General features: G+C 33.8%; 1 protein-coding gene across 1 annotated transcript in view; it reads right to left on the bottom strand.

Annotated features, from left to right (window-relative positions):
* Positions 1 to 17,535, bottom strand: part of Ngly1 (N-glycanase 1) — a 56,815-nt gene that overhangs the window by 8,776 nt on the left and 30,504 nt on the right. Inside the window, exons 6-11 of the mRNA XM_015488946.2 lie at positions 11,832 to 12,054; positions 8,316 to 8,437; positions 7,065 to 7,210; positions 5,583 to 5,693; positions 4,144 to 4,308; positions 5 to 190 (exon numbers count right to left, since the gene is read on the bottom strand). Of these exons, the coding sequence (XP_015344432.1) occupies positions 5 to 190; positions 4,144 to 4,308; positions 5,583 to 5,693; positions 7,065 to 7,210; positions 8,316 to 8,437; positions 11,832 to 12,054 (953 nt within the window). The remainder of the gene's footprint in view (positions 1 to 4; positions 191 to 4,143; positions 4,309 to 5,582; positions 5,694 to 7,064; positions 7,211 to 8,315; positions 8,438 to 11,831; positions 12,055 to 17,535) is intronic.

The following is a 17,535-nucleotide window of genomic DNA, read 5'->3' as shown; positions in this document are numbered from 1 at the left end:
TTACCATGTTCCAGTCTGTTTCAACTTTTCTGAATATGGATTCCATTTTCCACACACCATTCTCCCATCCAGAAATGGTCTGATTGTTATTTGAAACTCGAACATAATGATCTTTCACAATATTGTAACAAAGGTGGAGTTGTTTAGAAATCTTCTCACTTTCAGAGGGAATGAACAGGGCTTCCTTTCTCTTAAAAAGAAAGCAGAATTAGTTTTTCAACATTAGAGGAGCTACTATGTCTAGAAATAAGAGATTTCTTCAACTTTGAAAAGGAAAAAAAAAATTGTGCCAATGGAAAATTCAAATTGGTTAAATTTTATAGGTTAAATATGAGTATGATTGCTGATATAACAACAAACATTAATAGAGAAAAAACAATGAGCTCTGCCTTAATTTTTATGATTTGTGATCTAAATTCATTCATTATTCTCCCTTTCCACCTCCAGAACTACCATCTATTACTTGGATCACTCCAAAAGTCTCTGAAAGCTGACTTCTAGCTTTCAACTCTTAACTCTTCTATTCATGCTGAAAGTGATGAAAGTGATTTTTTTAAAAAAATTATAAACTGGGTTATGTCTCTATTGCTTAACTCACTTCACTGATTTCATGCAGTAGTTAAACTCTAAGCTCACCACCAAGACTTATCCATGTGTTCTATCCCTGTCCAACTTCTCCAGTGAAATCTCATATTACTCTTCCTTGTTTCTAGGCTCCCGTCACATTACTCTTCCTTTAGTTCCTCAAAAAGGTCTGGCTGTTCTTACCTCAGGGCCTTGGCACATGTAGCTTCCTGTCTAGGCTGATATTCTTTCTCATCCTTTAGGTCTCAACCTAAAGCTACTTCATCAGTTTCCGCTCCTGATACTCTAAGGTAGGAGAATGTCTGAGAGGTAAGGCTTAAAGTAGTCTTTTTCTTTTTTAAAATATTTTATTTTTTAGTTATAGGTGGGAAAAATATCTTTATTTTATTATTTTATTTTTATGTGGTGCTGAGGATCGAACCCAGTGCCTCACGCATGCTAGGCATGCGCTCTACCACTAAGCCCCAGCCTCAGCCCTAAAGTAGTCTTCTTAATGTGTGAAATTACTATAAAAGTTCAAATTTTACCTTAAAATTACTGGCAATTTGTGTTCTATTCAAAAATAAATCCATGTTTGAATAATTTAAAATAACCCCTGCTTCCTGAAACCACTGAATTAATCTAACATTTCAAAGACAAACAGCATTCTGGGTCAGATATTCTTTGTATCAAGGTCTGTTCTGTGCAGAGCAGGTTGTTAAGCATCCTAGGCGTCTATTCACTAGTTGCCAGTGACAGACATCTCCCTCAAATTGTGACAACTAAAGTGTCTTTAGATAATGCTAAAGGGTCACTAGAAAACAAAATCATCCATTGTTGAGATAATCTATGTCAAAATCTTGCTATAATATTTACTAACTGACCAGGAAAGGAGGCAAGATTTTTTTTCTTTTAAATTCTGGGCACTAGGTATTAAAAAATAGAAAAACATCAAATGTACACAAAACCTGAGCACAATGTAAAAGATCTTAAACACAAGTAGAGAGATATATATCTATTAAAATCTCTATATATATCAACATCACTGTCAGAATTTGAAAACAGTAACATTAAATGTATGAAAGAAAACTCTCTAGTAGAACCTAAATATTGCTGCCATAAAGGTAAACAGGTAGTTTATTATTTGGGGGAATTTATTTTATAATTATGATTTAGTTAGTATACTACATACAAGTCACAATGAGCATGTAACAACACTTTCCAATTTTTTCTTCTTTTCTTTTGCAGTGCTGTAGATTGAACCCAGGGCCTCAAGCATGCAGGGAAGAGCTCTGTCACTGAGCCATATCCCCAGACCCTCTTCTCTTCTTTATAAAATATATTTCAGGGTGCTGATACAAACCAAATGAAAATAAAATTTAGAAGGACTATCTACTATTTTATAAATTATAATAATCACTAAAGGCAAAAGAAAAATAAATGTATATAACTGAACATAGCTGCATACGGGTACACAACTACTCAAAGCATTGTGGGGTAAAAGTAACACATTTCATAAAATGTTTTTAATCTAAGATTAAACCTTTGCTGCCTGGAAATTTTTCCAAATGATTCTAAGATTTAGTTCCTAAAATGGTTTAGGATTAATATTTTTCTATGCCCTTATAAAACATTCATTTCTAAAGGGGAAAACATTTTTATTATTATTATTTTAATCCATGGCACTAAGATGGGTCCTCAGCAATTGAGAAATTCTAAAAACTTTCAAAAGGGAAAACAATCTGGATATATGACACAATTTATACTTTTAAAATTTAATCAACTTAATGTGCCTTTCAAGAAAAAGCACACAGATCCATTAAAAAAAAGAAAAGAAAAAGAAAAAGAGACCCAAATAATATCCATGTTTTAAACTGAACACAGCTGTGAATTAAATTAGCTCTTTTTAAGTGGCTTCATTTAGATTTATACTTGTAACTTGCACTGCATCAGCAGTAAATCTGAATTATTTGTTGAGTTTAGTTTTGTAATTCTAGGGCTGAACCAATACTTCTAACTGCCTGCTACAGATGATGGGACAAATTAAAAAGCAGACATTAAAAAAAAAAGGCAAACATAAAATTTATTGGGGATGATCACTCCTTTTGGACGTATTCCTTCATTAAAGAATTGTAACAATAGCAAATTTAGAGAAAGTGAGCATAAAACTTTAATTTGTTTAGAACTGTTTATCTTAACATGTGATGGGTTATTTTCCTTTCATATTTTTCATTATGTAGCTTCCTAGATATTTGTATTAAATACTCTCCAGTGATTTAACTCCCTATGGCAAGAGATAACCCATTGTACTTTCTTAATATTTATTACAGAATCTAGCACATTGTCTTTCACCTGGTGTATGACTATAGAACCTAACCAATTAAATTTCCATTGTTAATTATTTAATTTTTCAAGATTAATCAAATGATAATAATCCAAAAGTTTGATAATTCAAGTCATTACAGCAACAATAATTTTTTGCTAATACCAGATATATTCAAGCATGTACTAAGAAACATACACTTTTATTATCTGAATTACCCAAATTCTATATTTTCCCCACTGTGCTTTATAAAGCTTTCTTAGGGGAGAAACAAAAAGTAAAACAGGATTCCTTTAAATGCACTACAATATTATTTTAAAAGATTTGAATGGGCATGTCACAAAAGATATCAAGAAATGTGAAGAATCAGCATGCATTTTCATTAATCATCACCAAAATACAAATTAAAACTGCAATGGTACTATATACCATCATAACTGCTAAATTGAATAAGATAAACAATACCAAGTGTCAGTAAAGATGTGGAAAAAAATCTTTCATACTGCTAGTACTTACTAGTTTACATTCAAGTGGCACAACCACTTTGGAAAAATTGGTTAGCAGTATGAACTAAGTATAAGTGTTCACACACTAATACTCTATTACCTAGCAATTCCATTCCTGGTATATATCCAGCAGAAATGCATAAATGTACTCAATGAAAACACTTATATAAATGTTGACAGCAGAACAATTTTTAACATCCAAGTCCCAAGTCCAAATGCCCATTAGCAGTGAAACAGATAAATTAAAACACACAATGGAATATTATATAGCAATGAGAACGTATACTGTTATCACTGTAACATGTATGAATCTTACAGAACAACATAATATTGTGTGGAAAAAGCTATATAGAAAGAGTACATACTACAAGATTCCATTTATATAAAGCACAATAACAGGCAAAACTAAGATATGATGTTACAAGCCAGGATGACAATTACTTTTGCGGGGGAAGTGACTGGGAAAGAATTCATCCTTACTTCTAGGGTTCTGGTATTCTGGTATTTTCTGTACAAGTTGTCCTGCACTAAAAACATTAAAAAGGTAAACAATAGAAAAATCCTGTTTTAAAATGCTTTGCTTTTTATGTGATTATACAACCTCAATTAGTGGTTTTTATCAAATGTTGCATTTCTAAATAATTACTCTGCAAAGTTAACTGAAAGGTCATTACCAATCTATTTTGTCTGTAAGCATACTACAGGAAGCAGGAAAGTAAAAAGATTATCATTTTAGAAAAAAATAAATACCTCTAGACCCATTTCGCCTCGGGCTACTCTCCAAGCCACTGACCCAGATATTCTTCCACCAAGTTCTCCAGGTTTAGGAGTTTTGGGAGATATAAACTCAACAAGCTCTACAATAATCCTGTGGAGAAGTTCTTTTCTTCTGTTTTCTGATAAAGATAGTTGCCTCTGTAATTAATGTTTAAAAAACAAAGTTAAGATTAGGGAAATGTAGAAGTCCATCTTCAAGCAAGAATATACTTAAAATATTTGCATTTTAAGAGGTCTTGAAAGATGTAACCAATGTTATTTCCATACATATAGTATTTGGAAAATAAAAAGGAAACTGGAAAACTTACTTTTATAAATTTTATGTTGAGAAATCATTTAACACCTACTTCTAACTCACCACAACCTCTGTTAGTTTAGATTTAAAATGGAGGAAGCACCTTCTGCTTCTGGCTGTGATGGATTAGCTTATGTTAAACCAACTGTCTTTCGAAGAAAAGCTAGGGAAACACACTGACACTTACATATAAAACACCTGTTTGGATGCGACAGAAAGCTACCAAGACAGCCAGAACCTGAGAAATCAAGATCCCAAGGGAAAAAATGAATTGAGGTGAAGGGAACACACTGCATCTCTTTTCCCTTCAAGACATTTGCCAATTATGAAGTGGCATAAAGAGAAAAGCCTGGAAGTGAAGTACAAAATGGGGACATAAGTGCTGAAGACCAAAGCAAAATTCTCAGCAAAATCAAAGTGCAATGAAGAAAATAAATTGGTGTTCAGTCTTCTGAGACAAGGGGCTCTAAAAAATACTCCAAGTTTTCAGGGTAGGATCTCTGAAGGACTACAGAGAATTAAGAGCAAATGGAAAGAGAATTCTTAGAAGATCAAATTAAAAATGGACTGAAACTTAACTGTGAAGGCCAATCAATTAATGGATTAAGGTTATCTGCCCTATTCTAGTTGCTAGCCAGAGCAAATTTATTTATTTTTAAATTATGAGAAAAAACCCAAAATTTAAAATTTCAATACTACCAAAGAGATGAAAGTTCTTCCTCTCCTCAGAAACAGTCATAGTGATTTCCTGGCCTTATTTCAGAAACTTTCGTACATGAATGTATTTATATGTATATACATACATAATTAAACGTTAAGCATAAATTATTATAAAGGCATGCTGCTTTCATAAACAATATATTTTTATGTCAAGTATGACAAATATTAAAATTGTTTCACTGACCTTCACAATTCAATCTAAAAATATAAAACCCATATTTTCAGTGAGTCTTCAAAATTTTCAATGAACAAAAAGACATTTAACATATTAAAATATTCATACTTGCAAAATAATGCTATAATTTTAAACACTGCAGTGGGTTAAAATATGGTTATTCTTGATTACATAAAAAATTTATAATGTTCTTTCAAAAAATGACAAATAACCATCACATACCTGCTTATTAATTCCATTAATAGTTTCTCGAAGTAATTCTTCTTTAATCTCAGTTCTTCTGGAGATCACCTCCTCATGTTTACAAGAATATCTCCAAGTGACATCAACTACCTGAAATAAATTATAGAATATAAATATTTTAAAAGATTATAATCATCTACGTTCATTTGATAAACATTTAGGATGCATGATTCTTAAATACAATTTTAAAAATACTATCCTTTAATATTTAAAAACCCATGAAAGAAAGTGAAGAGAATATTTTTTTTTCTGTACATGTGTACTTCCAAGAAGTACAGGTTTATTCCAACATAAAAAGATGAAATTTTCAGAATATTAGCCAGGATTTATCTACAAAGCTGATTCCACAATACTAAACAAATTTTCATTTTTATCATATCGAATTTATATTACAAATCAACTGATTTTTGACAAATGTGAAATGACAATTCAATGCAAAAAGAAGTCTTTTAACAAATGATATTACAATAATTCACTAATAATAATTATAATTCATTACTACTACTACTAATAATAATTCATTGCATACTGAAAATGAATATCAACCTATACCTTGGACCATATGCAAAAATTAATTCAAAATGGATCACACACTAAATGCAAAACTATAAATATAAAATTTTTAAAAGAAAATGAGAGAAAATCATGACCTTGAGCTAGCTAGGCAAAAATTTCTTAGCCACATCAAAAAGGCAAAATCTATAGGTAGATTGGACTTCACTGATTTCTTCTCATTTCTTTCTTCAAAAGAACATGAAAAGTTACAGACAGAAAAACCTTTGTGAAGCACATCTGATAAAGGACTTATTTAAGAATATATGACAAACTCTCAAAACACAATAGTAAGATCTCATTAATGGAAAACAAATAAGCAAAGGGGACATACAGATGGCAAATAAATACATAAAAAGATGTTAAATAATATTTGTCATTAGAAAAGTATAAGCATAATAATATATTGCTACATGTATCTGCTAAAAGGACTAAAATTAAAAAGTTAAACCATACTAAAAATTAGCAAGGATGTGGAAAACTGGGAATTCTCATATACTGCTGGTAAGCAAGTAAAATGGTGTAATCACTTTGGAAAACAGTCAGCAGTTTTCTAAAAATATATGTATACCTACCATGATTCAGTCATTCCACTCCCAGGCATTAAGCAAAGAGAAAAGTACATGTCCATAAAAAGACTTGTATACATGAGTGTTCTCAGGAGCATAATTTAAAATATCAAAAACTCGAAATTGCCCAAATATCTATCTATAGGTAAATGGATAAACAAATTATGGTGCATCTACACAGTGGAATACTGATTGTAATAATGATTTTTATGGGTGAATACAAATGACAAAAATGTACTAAATTATACACTTTAAATATATGCAGCTGATTATATGACATTAAACTGTCAATATATATATATATTTTTTTCTTGAAAAATAATTTTCTCACATGCCCTACCTCATCTTTAGAAAATGCTATGACATAGGAAAGCTTCTTGCCCCATCCTATTTCATAAAGGAGTGGTTTGTCACAGACATCTTCACATGCATCACAGTGCAGCCACCGCTGCTGAGAAGGAGAAAAGACTTCTGTCCAAACATGGTCTACTCAAGTGAGACAAGAGAACAAAAATAAGGAAATAAAATGAAATTTATAAAATCAGAACAACTTCCAGTAACTATATTCAAACTCCTACAAATTATGTAATGAAAATTAATATTCTAAATTTTAGTTATGAATGAGCATACTTGTGTTAATTTCTCTTTCTCTTTAAAATCCTTGAAAACATTGCTGAAATACTCTCATACGGTTTTAGTTTTAATTAAAAATGTGTGTTGTAACTCTAAAGAAGAAAAATGTATTAAACAATAGCATCAAAAACATCTGGCTTAGCTGGGTGCGGTAATGCACGCCTAAAATCCCAGTGACTTGGGAGGCTGATGCAGGATGATCACAATTTAAGTCCAGGTTGGGCATCTTAGGAAGACCCTGTCTCAAAATAAAGAGTAAAAAGTACTGGGAACACACAGCTCAGTGGTAGAGCACTCCTCCTGGGTTCAACCCCCAGTACTAAGAAAAAATTAATACTACTTTTCAATTTGTAGTCTCTCTCTGGACCCTAAGACTCAGAACCAGAAGGTCTAACAGGATCTCCTGATAGTGATGCTCTCTGTATTTGACTGTAAGAGAAGAACCATCAACTGAGGGTTTCACTTGAGTCAAGAAAACAATGGAAACACAAGTAAAACTCTAAACAAAGAAGACAAATTTTTAACATGTAGACAATGAATCATTTCTAAACAAAGACAATACAAATACATGGCTTTTCTTATATTATTTTTGTATACTACACTTTATTTACTAAATCATTTATAGTAATCCCTCTGAAAAAGATTTTTATAGCACATTACTATACAGAAATAGCATTATTATAAATGCTATGGTAAAGTTTTAATAAAATAATATTTAGAGTACAAAGTACATGTCCATATAAAAGACTTGTATACATGCTAAGTATATTACAAAAATCTTGTGATTCCTTTAAAAAAAAAAAAACTTATAAGGTTGGTATTGCTGTGATTTTACAAAAGGCAAATGGAAGCTCAGAATAACGAGGCCCGAGAGTAAAAAAATGATGGGCTCAGACTGAAAACCTGAAACGTGAATCTACAAAACCCTACTCCACTCTTCTCATACCACAATCTGTACCTGTGTAATCCCAAACATAGCGAGCTTCAAATCCTAAAGCTCGACAGCACAGTGTAAAACAATTGGCCCACTCGCCACACCGTCCACATCTTGTTTCCAAAAGTTTCTCGGGATCGTTATACCTGGTGTAAAACAACAAGAAAGAAAGACAGCTTTGAGTTATCAAAACCAGGATTTCAAAATAATTTATATTACCTCTATGCTAAACATTAATCATGTTTCTTAATTTCTTATTTTAAAATATTGATTAACGAGCCTAGAGTATATAAGACACTGTGCTAGAATCTTCGGTGAAAAATGATTTAACAGTGATATTTCCTTTAAGGTGTTTACAATCCTAAGAGAAAGAAGAAATTAACATGAATAATTTTATTATACAGCAGAATGTGATTAAAAAACATACAAAAGGTCAGACTTGACATTATGGAAGCGTGGTTGTGGAAGAGAGCTTCTATTTGAACTGGGCTAAGAAAGATAAGATTTGTACATGCAGATTCTCTAGGAAATCTGCTTAAGATATTAAACATTACTCTAGCAGGTGATATAATTAGCTTGTTGTGTTTAAAAGGTAAATAACTACTCAGTGAGGATAGGATTTCAGCTTAGTTTAACTTAAAAAGGTATTTTTCTTTCTAATGATATTGACTATGATGTTACTCTTCTGAAGTATTTAGTATCTTGTTAATTTGAAAGTATTTTTAATTTTAAAAATTTTAAAAGCATTCTTTTAAAAAATTATAAAAGCATAATAAGAATGGTACTTTCAGGGGCTGGGGTTGTGGCTCAGTGGTAGAGTGCTTGTCTAGCAATTGGGAGGCCCCAGGTTCGATCCACAGCACCACATAAAAATGACAACTACAACTAAAAAATAAATATTAAAAAAAATGGTACTTTGAGAACATCAAATTTTGCATATTGTATTGAGAAGGAGTTTGAGCTGATGCAGCTAAGCAGGTACAAGTACCCGAGCTGAGCAGAGATGTCAACCATGAGCCTGGGAAGAAAAGGAAACAGTGGCATGAATGGACTGGCTCTGTAATAATAAGTTTATTAAACTGATGCTACATTAAATGAATTTAGAACTTAGGTAATTAAGTAATTGAAATAAAGTATAAATTTACATCAAGGGGTAATAACAGAATTAGAGCATCATATGTCTCCATCTTCTATATACACCACTGCTGCCAAAGTCAAATGGACCAGATTAAGGGCCCTGTGGCAGAGCTCATGCTTAGCAGGCACAAGGCCCTGGGTTCAGTCCCTAGCACCAAAAAGACAAGACTGGCTTTCAATTAATAGTGTTTAGGGCTGAGGATATAGTTCAGTGGTAGAATGCTTGACTAGCATGCTTGAGGTCCTGAGGTTTAATCCCAGCACTGCAAAAACAAAAGCATTTATTATTCAAGCTCTATAAAGACCAGCTAGCATTGAAACAAGCAAAAAATCAGAAAGAAAAATAACACTTTGCATAAATATCTATGCTAGTCTTTGCCATCCCACACACAGCATTATTAATTTAAATCTAACTGCCTAGAAATAGTTTATGAAGAGGATTCAATTACATACACACACACACACACATACATACATACCACATACATATATATACACATACACACACGTAACTCTACTAATCTCTATAAAGGGGCTATGCAAATAAATGCATGCTAACTGATGAAATAACACTAATTTTAGATAATTATTGGTTATTAGATTCTGATAACATAGAGCTGGTTCCAAATTAGATACAGAAATGAGCCCCTAAACTCCCAAAATTCGCTACTTCAAAAACATGGTATCTTTTCTTGCCTGATAATACAACCAAATTTTTTAAATAGTATCAATTAAGAAAGTCTGATATAAGAAAATCTGCCTAAAAATAGCATGCTACAGGGACACTGCTACATCGATGTTCACAGCAGCACAGTTCACAATAGCAAGACTGTGGAACCAACCTAGATGCCCTTCAATAGACGAATGGATAAAAAAAATGTGGCATTTATACACAATGGAGTATTACTCTGCATTAAAAAATGACAAAATCATAGAATTTACAGGGAAATGGATGGCATTAGAGCAGATTATGCTAAGTGAAGATAGCCAATCCCTAAAAAACAAATGCCAAATGTCTTCTTTGATATAAGGAGAGTAACTAAGAACAGAGTAGGGACGAAGAGCAGGAGAAGAAGCTTAACATTTAACAGGGATGAGAGGTGGGAGGGAAAGGGAGAGAGAAGGGAAATTGCATGGTAATGGAAGGAGACCCTCAGGGTTATACAGTGGAGGGGGTAGAGAGAGAGGAGGGGAGGGGAGGGGAGAGGTGGGGAGGNGTTTCTCAGTTTAGACTTGTACTATAAGTAAAAATGCTATAAACATTTGAATAATACATCTTTCTGTAAACATTTTTTTTTCATTTCTATTAAGGGTAGTGAAATTATTGGGCCTCTTGTTAAGTATGTTTAACTTTATCATAACCTGCAAATTGTTTTCCAAAGTGGTTGTATAATTTTCTAATCCCATTAGCTCCATGGACATCCATTCTAGCATTTTTACTGTTTTAATTTTAGCCAGTCTACTCAGTACATTGGCTTTAACTTGCATTTCCTTGATAGTCTATGACAGTAAGCATCTTTTCATGTGCTGATTTACTGTCTATTTTCTTTAGTCAGGTGTCTCTTCACATTTCTTGCCTCCATTCTAATTGGGTTGCTTGTCTTCTTGAGTTGTAAGAGTTCTTTGTATATTCTGGCTCTAAGTCTTTTATTAAACATATGTGTTGCAAATAAAAAAAAAAAAAAAGAAAATCTGATACATAAAATATATGTACATTTATATATTAAAGGATGGAAAAAGTTCATGCAACAATAAAACTTCCGTAGTTTAAAATTTAGAGCCATAAGGAGTAGCTGAGGTTGGGTGGAAGAAAATTTCTAATTAAAACAAATTTGTCTTTGTTAAGAAAATATGATCACAATTTATTATATACTTTTACCTTCCATATTATTATTTGATGACTAAGTATAGCATATATAGCATATTATATTTACCATCACAATGATCAGAATTATTAGTATTGTTATTTGATATCAGTATTAGTTATCTGAAAAGTAAAATTATATATTAAAAGTATAAGATTTACAGGATTAAAAATACTTCTTTCACTAACACTCAAAATTCAAAATCTAGAGCAAGATACAACAAACTTCCTATGAAAGGACAGACGGTAGATATTTTGGACTTTGCAGGTCATATATATGGTCTATCATCAATATTCAATTGTTGCAGCCTGAAAACAGACTATAAGTAAATGAATCAGCATGGCTATGTTCTACTAAAACTTTATTTACAAAACCAGGATGTGGGCTAGATTTAGCCTGCAAGTTAGTTTGCAGACCTCTATTCCAGAGAAATATATTTCTAATAATTAATAAAAAGATTAAAAAGTTCATTTAATAAAAATTCACTTCTAACTATTTTATTAAGAGATTATTCTCATTTTATTTTCTAGGTACCCACCTTGGGAATCGATTGCTGAGCTGGCATGTATCACAGTAATGATCTTCTACGTTCTTTGCACCCCACTTCAGTTCATCATCATTGGGCAATAATGATTTATTTCTAGATCTAGTCTGTCCACCACAATTGCTGCACACAATATTATTCACCCAGTGAAAAAATTCCTCCTTGAACCAGTGCAAAAGCTCCAGCAAAAGAAAATCCTCATCGCTTATATTAGTACCTGAGAAGTTAGAGAGAACCAAGACCTAAAGTTGAGAAAATCTAAAAATTTTATGTAAACCCCAATTTATTTTTATAGGTAATTATTTACATGTATGAACACACAAGACACGAACAAGAACATGTTATAAAATAACAGCTGTCATCTATAGAAGAAGAATGGGACCAACTGAGAGTTCCTGTATAATATGAAAGTTTTCCATGAGGAATCTATAAATGAGTTAGTTTCATTAAAAACAAACTTTTAGAAATAGAGTACTGCCATCCTCTTCAGTCTAGTCCCTACATTTAGCAGCCAGAATGAGTACATTAAAAATGTAAGCCAGGGTCAGGGCGTAGCTCAGTGATAGAGCACTTGCCTAGCAAGCTCAAGGTTCTGGATTCCATCTCCAGAACCAGAGTGGGGAGAAAAGCCAGATCATGTCACTCAAAAACCAATAAACTGGTTTTCTTCCACTTCATTCAGAATAAAATTCAAAATTTCTATTCTTGTTTTTCCAGCTCACCTTCTGTAGTAGGCTAAAATACAGACCCCCAAAAGATGTCCACATCCTAATCCCTGGAGCCTATATAGTTACTTTATATAGGGGGAAAACTGCAGATGTAATGAAATTAAGGATCTTCACTACAGATATTATCCTGGAACATATGGATGGACCCTAATGCAACCACATATATCCTCATAAGAGGAAAGCAGAAGATTTTACACACAGAAAAGAAAGGCAACGTGAAGATGGGGCAGAGAGCTTTCTGAAGATGATGGCTATGAATACTGGAGCGATGTAGCCACAAACCAAGGATTACCAGTAGTTACCAGAAGCTGGAAAAGGTAAAGAAAGGATTCTACCTTGTGGAAGGAGCATGGCTCTGCTGACACTGATTTTGCCCTGTGATACCAATTTTTAAACTTCTGGCACCCAGAATTATGAGAATAAATTTGTTTTTTAAAATTCATCAAGTTTCTGGTAATCTGTTGTAGTAAGCCATAGGAAAATGATATACTCTCTCATCTGTCTTGCTCATTCTACAGCCACAATGCCCACCCTCCCTTCTTCCCTTGCCATCTCTCAAATGTGCCAAACTCATTCTCACCTCAGTGGGCTCCTTTGTTACTGCCCTCTCCTGGAAAGGGAAATCACTGCTATTCAGAGAGAATTTCCCCGATAATTCTATACCAAACAGCATTCTTCCTAGTTACTCACTCTCCTTTCTGTTATCCTGACTTATCTTCCCAGCACTCATTACTACTTGAAATACTTAAGTTGTTGGTTTATTTCCCTTTGGCTATCTCTCCCCGTGATAGCAGGTCCTTTGTTTCATTCTCTGCTATGTACCCAACACCTAGAACTGTGCTTGCTACATGAGATGCTCAGTACATATCTGAATGAACAATGTAACAGAAAAGTCTCAAGATATTATTTAGAATTGGCATTGTTCCCCAAATAGGCATTATTAAGACAGGAAAAGAAAAGAAAGAAGACGGTATATTTGTATTTCTGGGAAGTATGATTCCCAAAGTCAGGACCACTTGAGGGTCAGTATTACTTGGTTAGGTTAAATAATGTTCTTAATAGCAGCTCTGAAAAATGGATCTACAGAATAATCACTCAGGCATCTAAGAGATAATAAGTATTAAAGGGAGGTCTGACTTAGATGATAAATCCTGTGAAGACATTATTTAGAGAATGGAAAGCTTAAAATACACAACCAAGACTTCAAATTTACAAATTTTGTATCTTCAAAGATTCCATATAAATGTAAATGGGTTTCTAGTAACTTCCCAGTAACAAAATTTAACAATTTTAGGACCTAAATTTATCCCCTGAAAACCTATGGAGAAAACAGGTAAAAATCCTCAGTAGACATCCTTCAACATACCTTTAAAGCTAAACACTCTGCACCCCATGTATTCATATTCAATTCAGCAGGCCAACATAAATTATCACTTCTCCAAAAAGTATTGCCTGTGTCTGAAGCACTTTATCAAGAGAAGCATTTATTCTACCAGGCTGATTATCAAACCATGCTTCTGAGCCTTAACTACCTCTAGCAGTGTCTCAGTGTATAGGGCAATAAGGACTACACTTCTGCTTCAAATAAGAACATTGGTGCTAGTTCATAAATCCAAGTGAGATTTTGTCTGGAAAGGAACAAAAGAATCCACTGCATAAATGAAAGAACATTACCAACCTGGCCAGTGGAGGCTTTGTCATCATCTCAGCCGAATAGTTAAGTGCTAGGGCAGAAACTGCTAGTTGCCATACTATATACATTTGCTACTTCTTTATTTATACAATTCTAATTTTGAGGACAATGTACCAACTAAAAGACTATAGGTCCCAGCCTCTCTTACACCTAAGAGAGGCCAAATGACTAGGCTTTGTATGACTCCAAAGAAGGGCTACTTCAAGAGGATAGGCTCAGTATAGAGGTATATAAACTTTATTGCCGTTTCTCCTTTCTTATTTCCTAATGTCTGGTCAACAAATGTGATGGCTGGTACTCCACCAGACATTTTAGGCAATGAGGTGATGGGGAGGATGAAAACTGTGTATGCCTGAGCCAAAAAACAGAAGGGCATGTAGGTCTTTGACAACAGTACACCAATAACACCACACTTTCTATCTCAGTAATTTTTGGGGTAGGGGTACAGGGGATTGAACTCAGGGGCACTAGACCACTGAGCCACATCCCCAGTCCTATTTTGTATTTTATTTAGAGACAGGGTCTCACTGAGTTGCTTAGCACCTCACTTTAGCTGAGGCTGGCTTTGAACTCAACGGTCCTCCTGCCTCAGTCTCCCCAGCTGCTGGGATTACAGGTGTGTGCCACTGCACCTATCTCAGTAATTTTTTACATGATAAAATAAATAATCCTTAAGCCACTGGAGTCATTATTACTCACAGCCCAACCAAACCCCACTTAGCTGATACGCTCATTATATCAACAATACCACTTATTTTACTAAATGTTCAAATTTCCTTCACTTGTTACTCTTTCTCCTCCTGTATTCTGTGTTTCTAAAACATTGCCCTCTAACAGAACTTTCAGCAATAATGGAAATATTTCATATTGCACTGTCCCACAGGGTTGCCACTAACAACCTGTAGTTATTGTGTACCTGGAATGTTTTGAATATGACTGAATAACCTAATTTTTAATTTCAGTTAATTTAAACCAATTTAAATGCAAATACCCACAGGAGGCTAAGGCTACAGTGTTTTAAAGAACCTCTGTAATCCTTTTGTTTTCACTCTCAGCAACCTCATTTCCTTTGTGGTTTTACCTACCACATTAAAGTGCCTTTCAAGACTTGACCTCTTATCAAAATCCCAGGCCTGCGTTTTCACTTGGCAATTCAGATGATATGCAATATATATCTTAAACTAGTTGCTTTTTTTCCTTCAAAACCTGCTTTCATTGACTCCTCTCATTTTCTAGTTTTCTAGATTCAAAATTAGACAGTCATCTTTGACATCCTCATGTATACATAACTCTATTTTTAAAATTTTTTATTTGTAGATAGACACAATACCTTTATTTATGTATTCTTACATGGTGCTGAGGATCAAACCCAGTGCCTCACACATGCCTCTACCACTGAACTACAACCCCAGCCTCTTGTATCATATTTTCTATCACCAAAACAACTTTCATATCTGCCTTCTCCCCTGCAGTCACCTTGTTCACACTCTTATATAAATTCCATTACTATCATGTTTTAGTTCTTCTCTCCTTTCTCTCTTGATTTTTCTTCATCTTACAAGCTGTTAAAGATGAATCTTCTTTAACCACAGTTCGGAAGCTCCTCATTAAAGCTTCAACAGTTAAGCCTATTGAATCAAGTATTGTGACTTCCTAAGAAACTTTTATTTCCTCTTTTCTGATGAATGAATTATATATCATATCTGCTGTATGCGCAATCACAGAACAATATGGATTAGTTATCTAAGATATGTGCTTCCTCTTAATTTCTTTGGTCCTTATTTTATATTTCAAACTTTATTAGAAATATCATTTGTTTCATTTTTTAACTCCAATTCTTTTTGGAAAAATTAAAGACAAATTCAGTTATCAACTGATCTACTTGAGACTGAAAAACAACCAAAATAAGGTCTCAGCCTACCTGATCTGCCATTATTGTTTTACATACACGCTTCCCTACACATGGCCAAACTGTAGTACTGTTCCCAAATAGCCTGTATTCCTCTGCCTTCATGCATGCTGTTCACTACAGTTTCCTACTCTGTTATGTCCTTTGACATCTCAGCTTATAAATCCCACTGATTTTTCTTGGCCCTTAAAGAAAAGCCTAATCTTTTACTGATTTGTCATACTACCCCACTAAACTGATGTGTTCTTTCTTTCTTATGTCAGTTAAAACTTCTTAAGTGTGAAAGAGTATACAGATCTTAGAAGTCACATTCCTATGTGATGAAGTTATGAACTATTTATCTTCACCCTATTTGCCACAAAACAAAACAAAAACACGACCCATGCAATTACATTTACAATACTTAAGAGGAAAAAATTCGGAGACAAATGTCAATAGGGACCATCAATAGATTTTATGAGAAATGGACCTAAAGTCTAAACTAATGGACTTGAAGGGTTCTCAGTACACTGACACAACCATTCCCATGGTGAGGACAAATGGACCAATACCTCAGGATAACCACACCATTCACCTGATGCTCCTTTTTGCGAATTCTTGTTCCTTGAGCAATTTCCTAAATGTTATTTGCCTAGAGAGAAAGAATGTGTGAACAAAACTAAAGCATTCTGTCTCTGACATATTTCTCACAGCAATTTATTCATTTGGCAACATATTCTTTTTTAAATTCGCACTTCACATGTTACATTTACTGGAACCTGCCTCACACTCAGTTGTTAGCTTATTTTAATTCGTGTTCCCTGTTCAGTTGCTTAAGGAAGGGCTATATCACCATCTCTCTTCAGCATGGCCCAGCCAATGACTCAAACACAGAATGTATACAGTAAGTACCTAATAGGCATTTATATAAGATACATAAAAGATGATGGATAGTACACTGAAGCTCAACAGGACCTTATGATCACACACATGCACTGTTACTTTACATTAGAAAAAAAAGATCTGTTATTATAAGAAGAAAAGAATGGTTTCAAGGTCAGCAGAATGAAAGCAGAATTATGTCTAAGGCTCAGGCCAGTTATCAAAAACATAGAAAATAGAACAATATAACACTAAAATATGAAGACCACCAAAATACAAGGGGCAGCAAATGACATATGGAAAAAGTGATGAAAAAGGCCAAGTATGGTGGTGCATGCCTGTAATCCCAGCGTCTTGGGAGACTGAGACAGGAGGATCCCAAGTTCAAAGCCAGCCTCAGCAAACTCAGTGAGGTCCTAGGTAACTCAGTGAGACCCTGTCTAAAAATAAAAAAGGCTGAGAATGTGACTTAGTAGTTAGCATCCCTGGATTCAATCCCTGATGGGC

Source organism: Marmota marmota, unplaced genomic scaffold (genome assembly GCF_001458135.2).
Source record: "Marmota marmota marmota unplaced genomic scaffold, marMar, whole genome shotgun sequence".
Lineage (NCBI taxonomy): Eukaryota > Metazoa > Chordata > Mammalia > Rodentia > Sciuridae > Marmota > Marmota marmota.
This window is presented reverse-complemented; position numbering and strand designations above follow the sequence as displayed.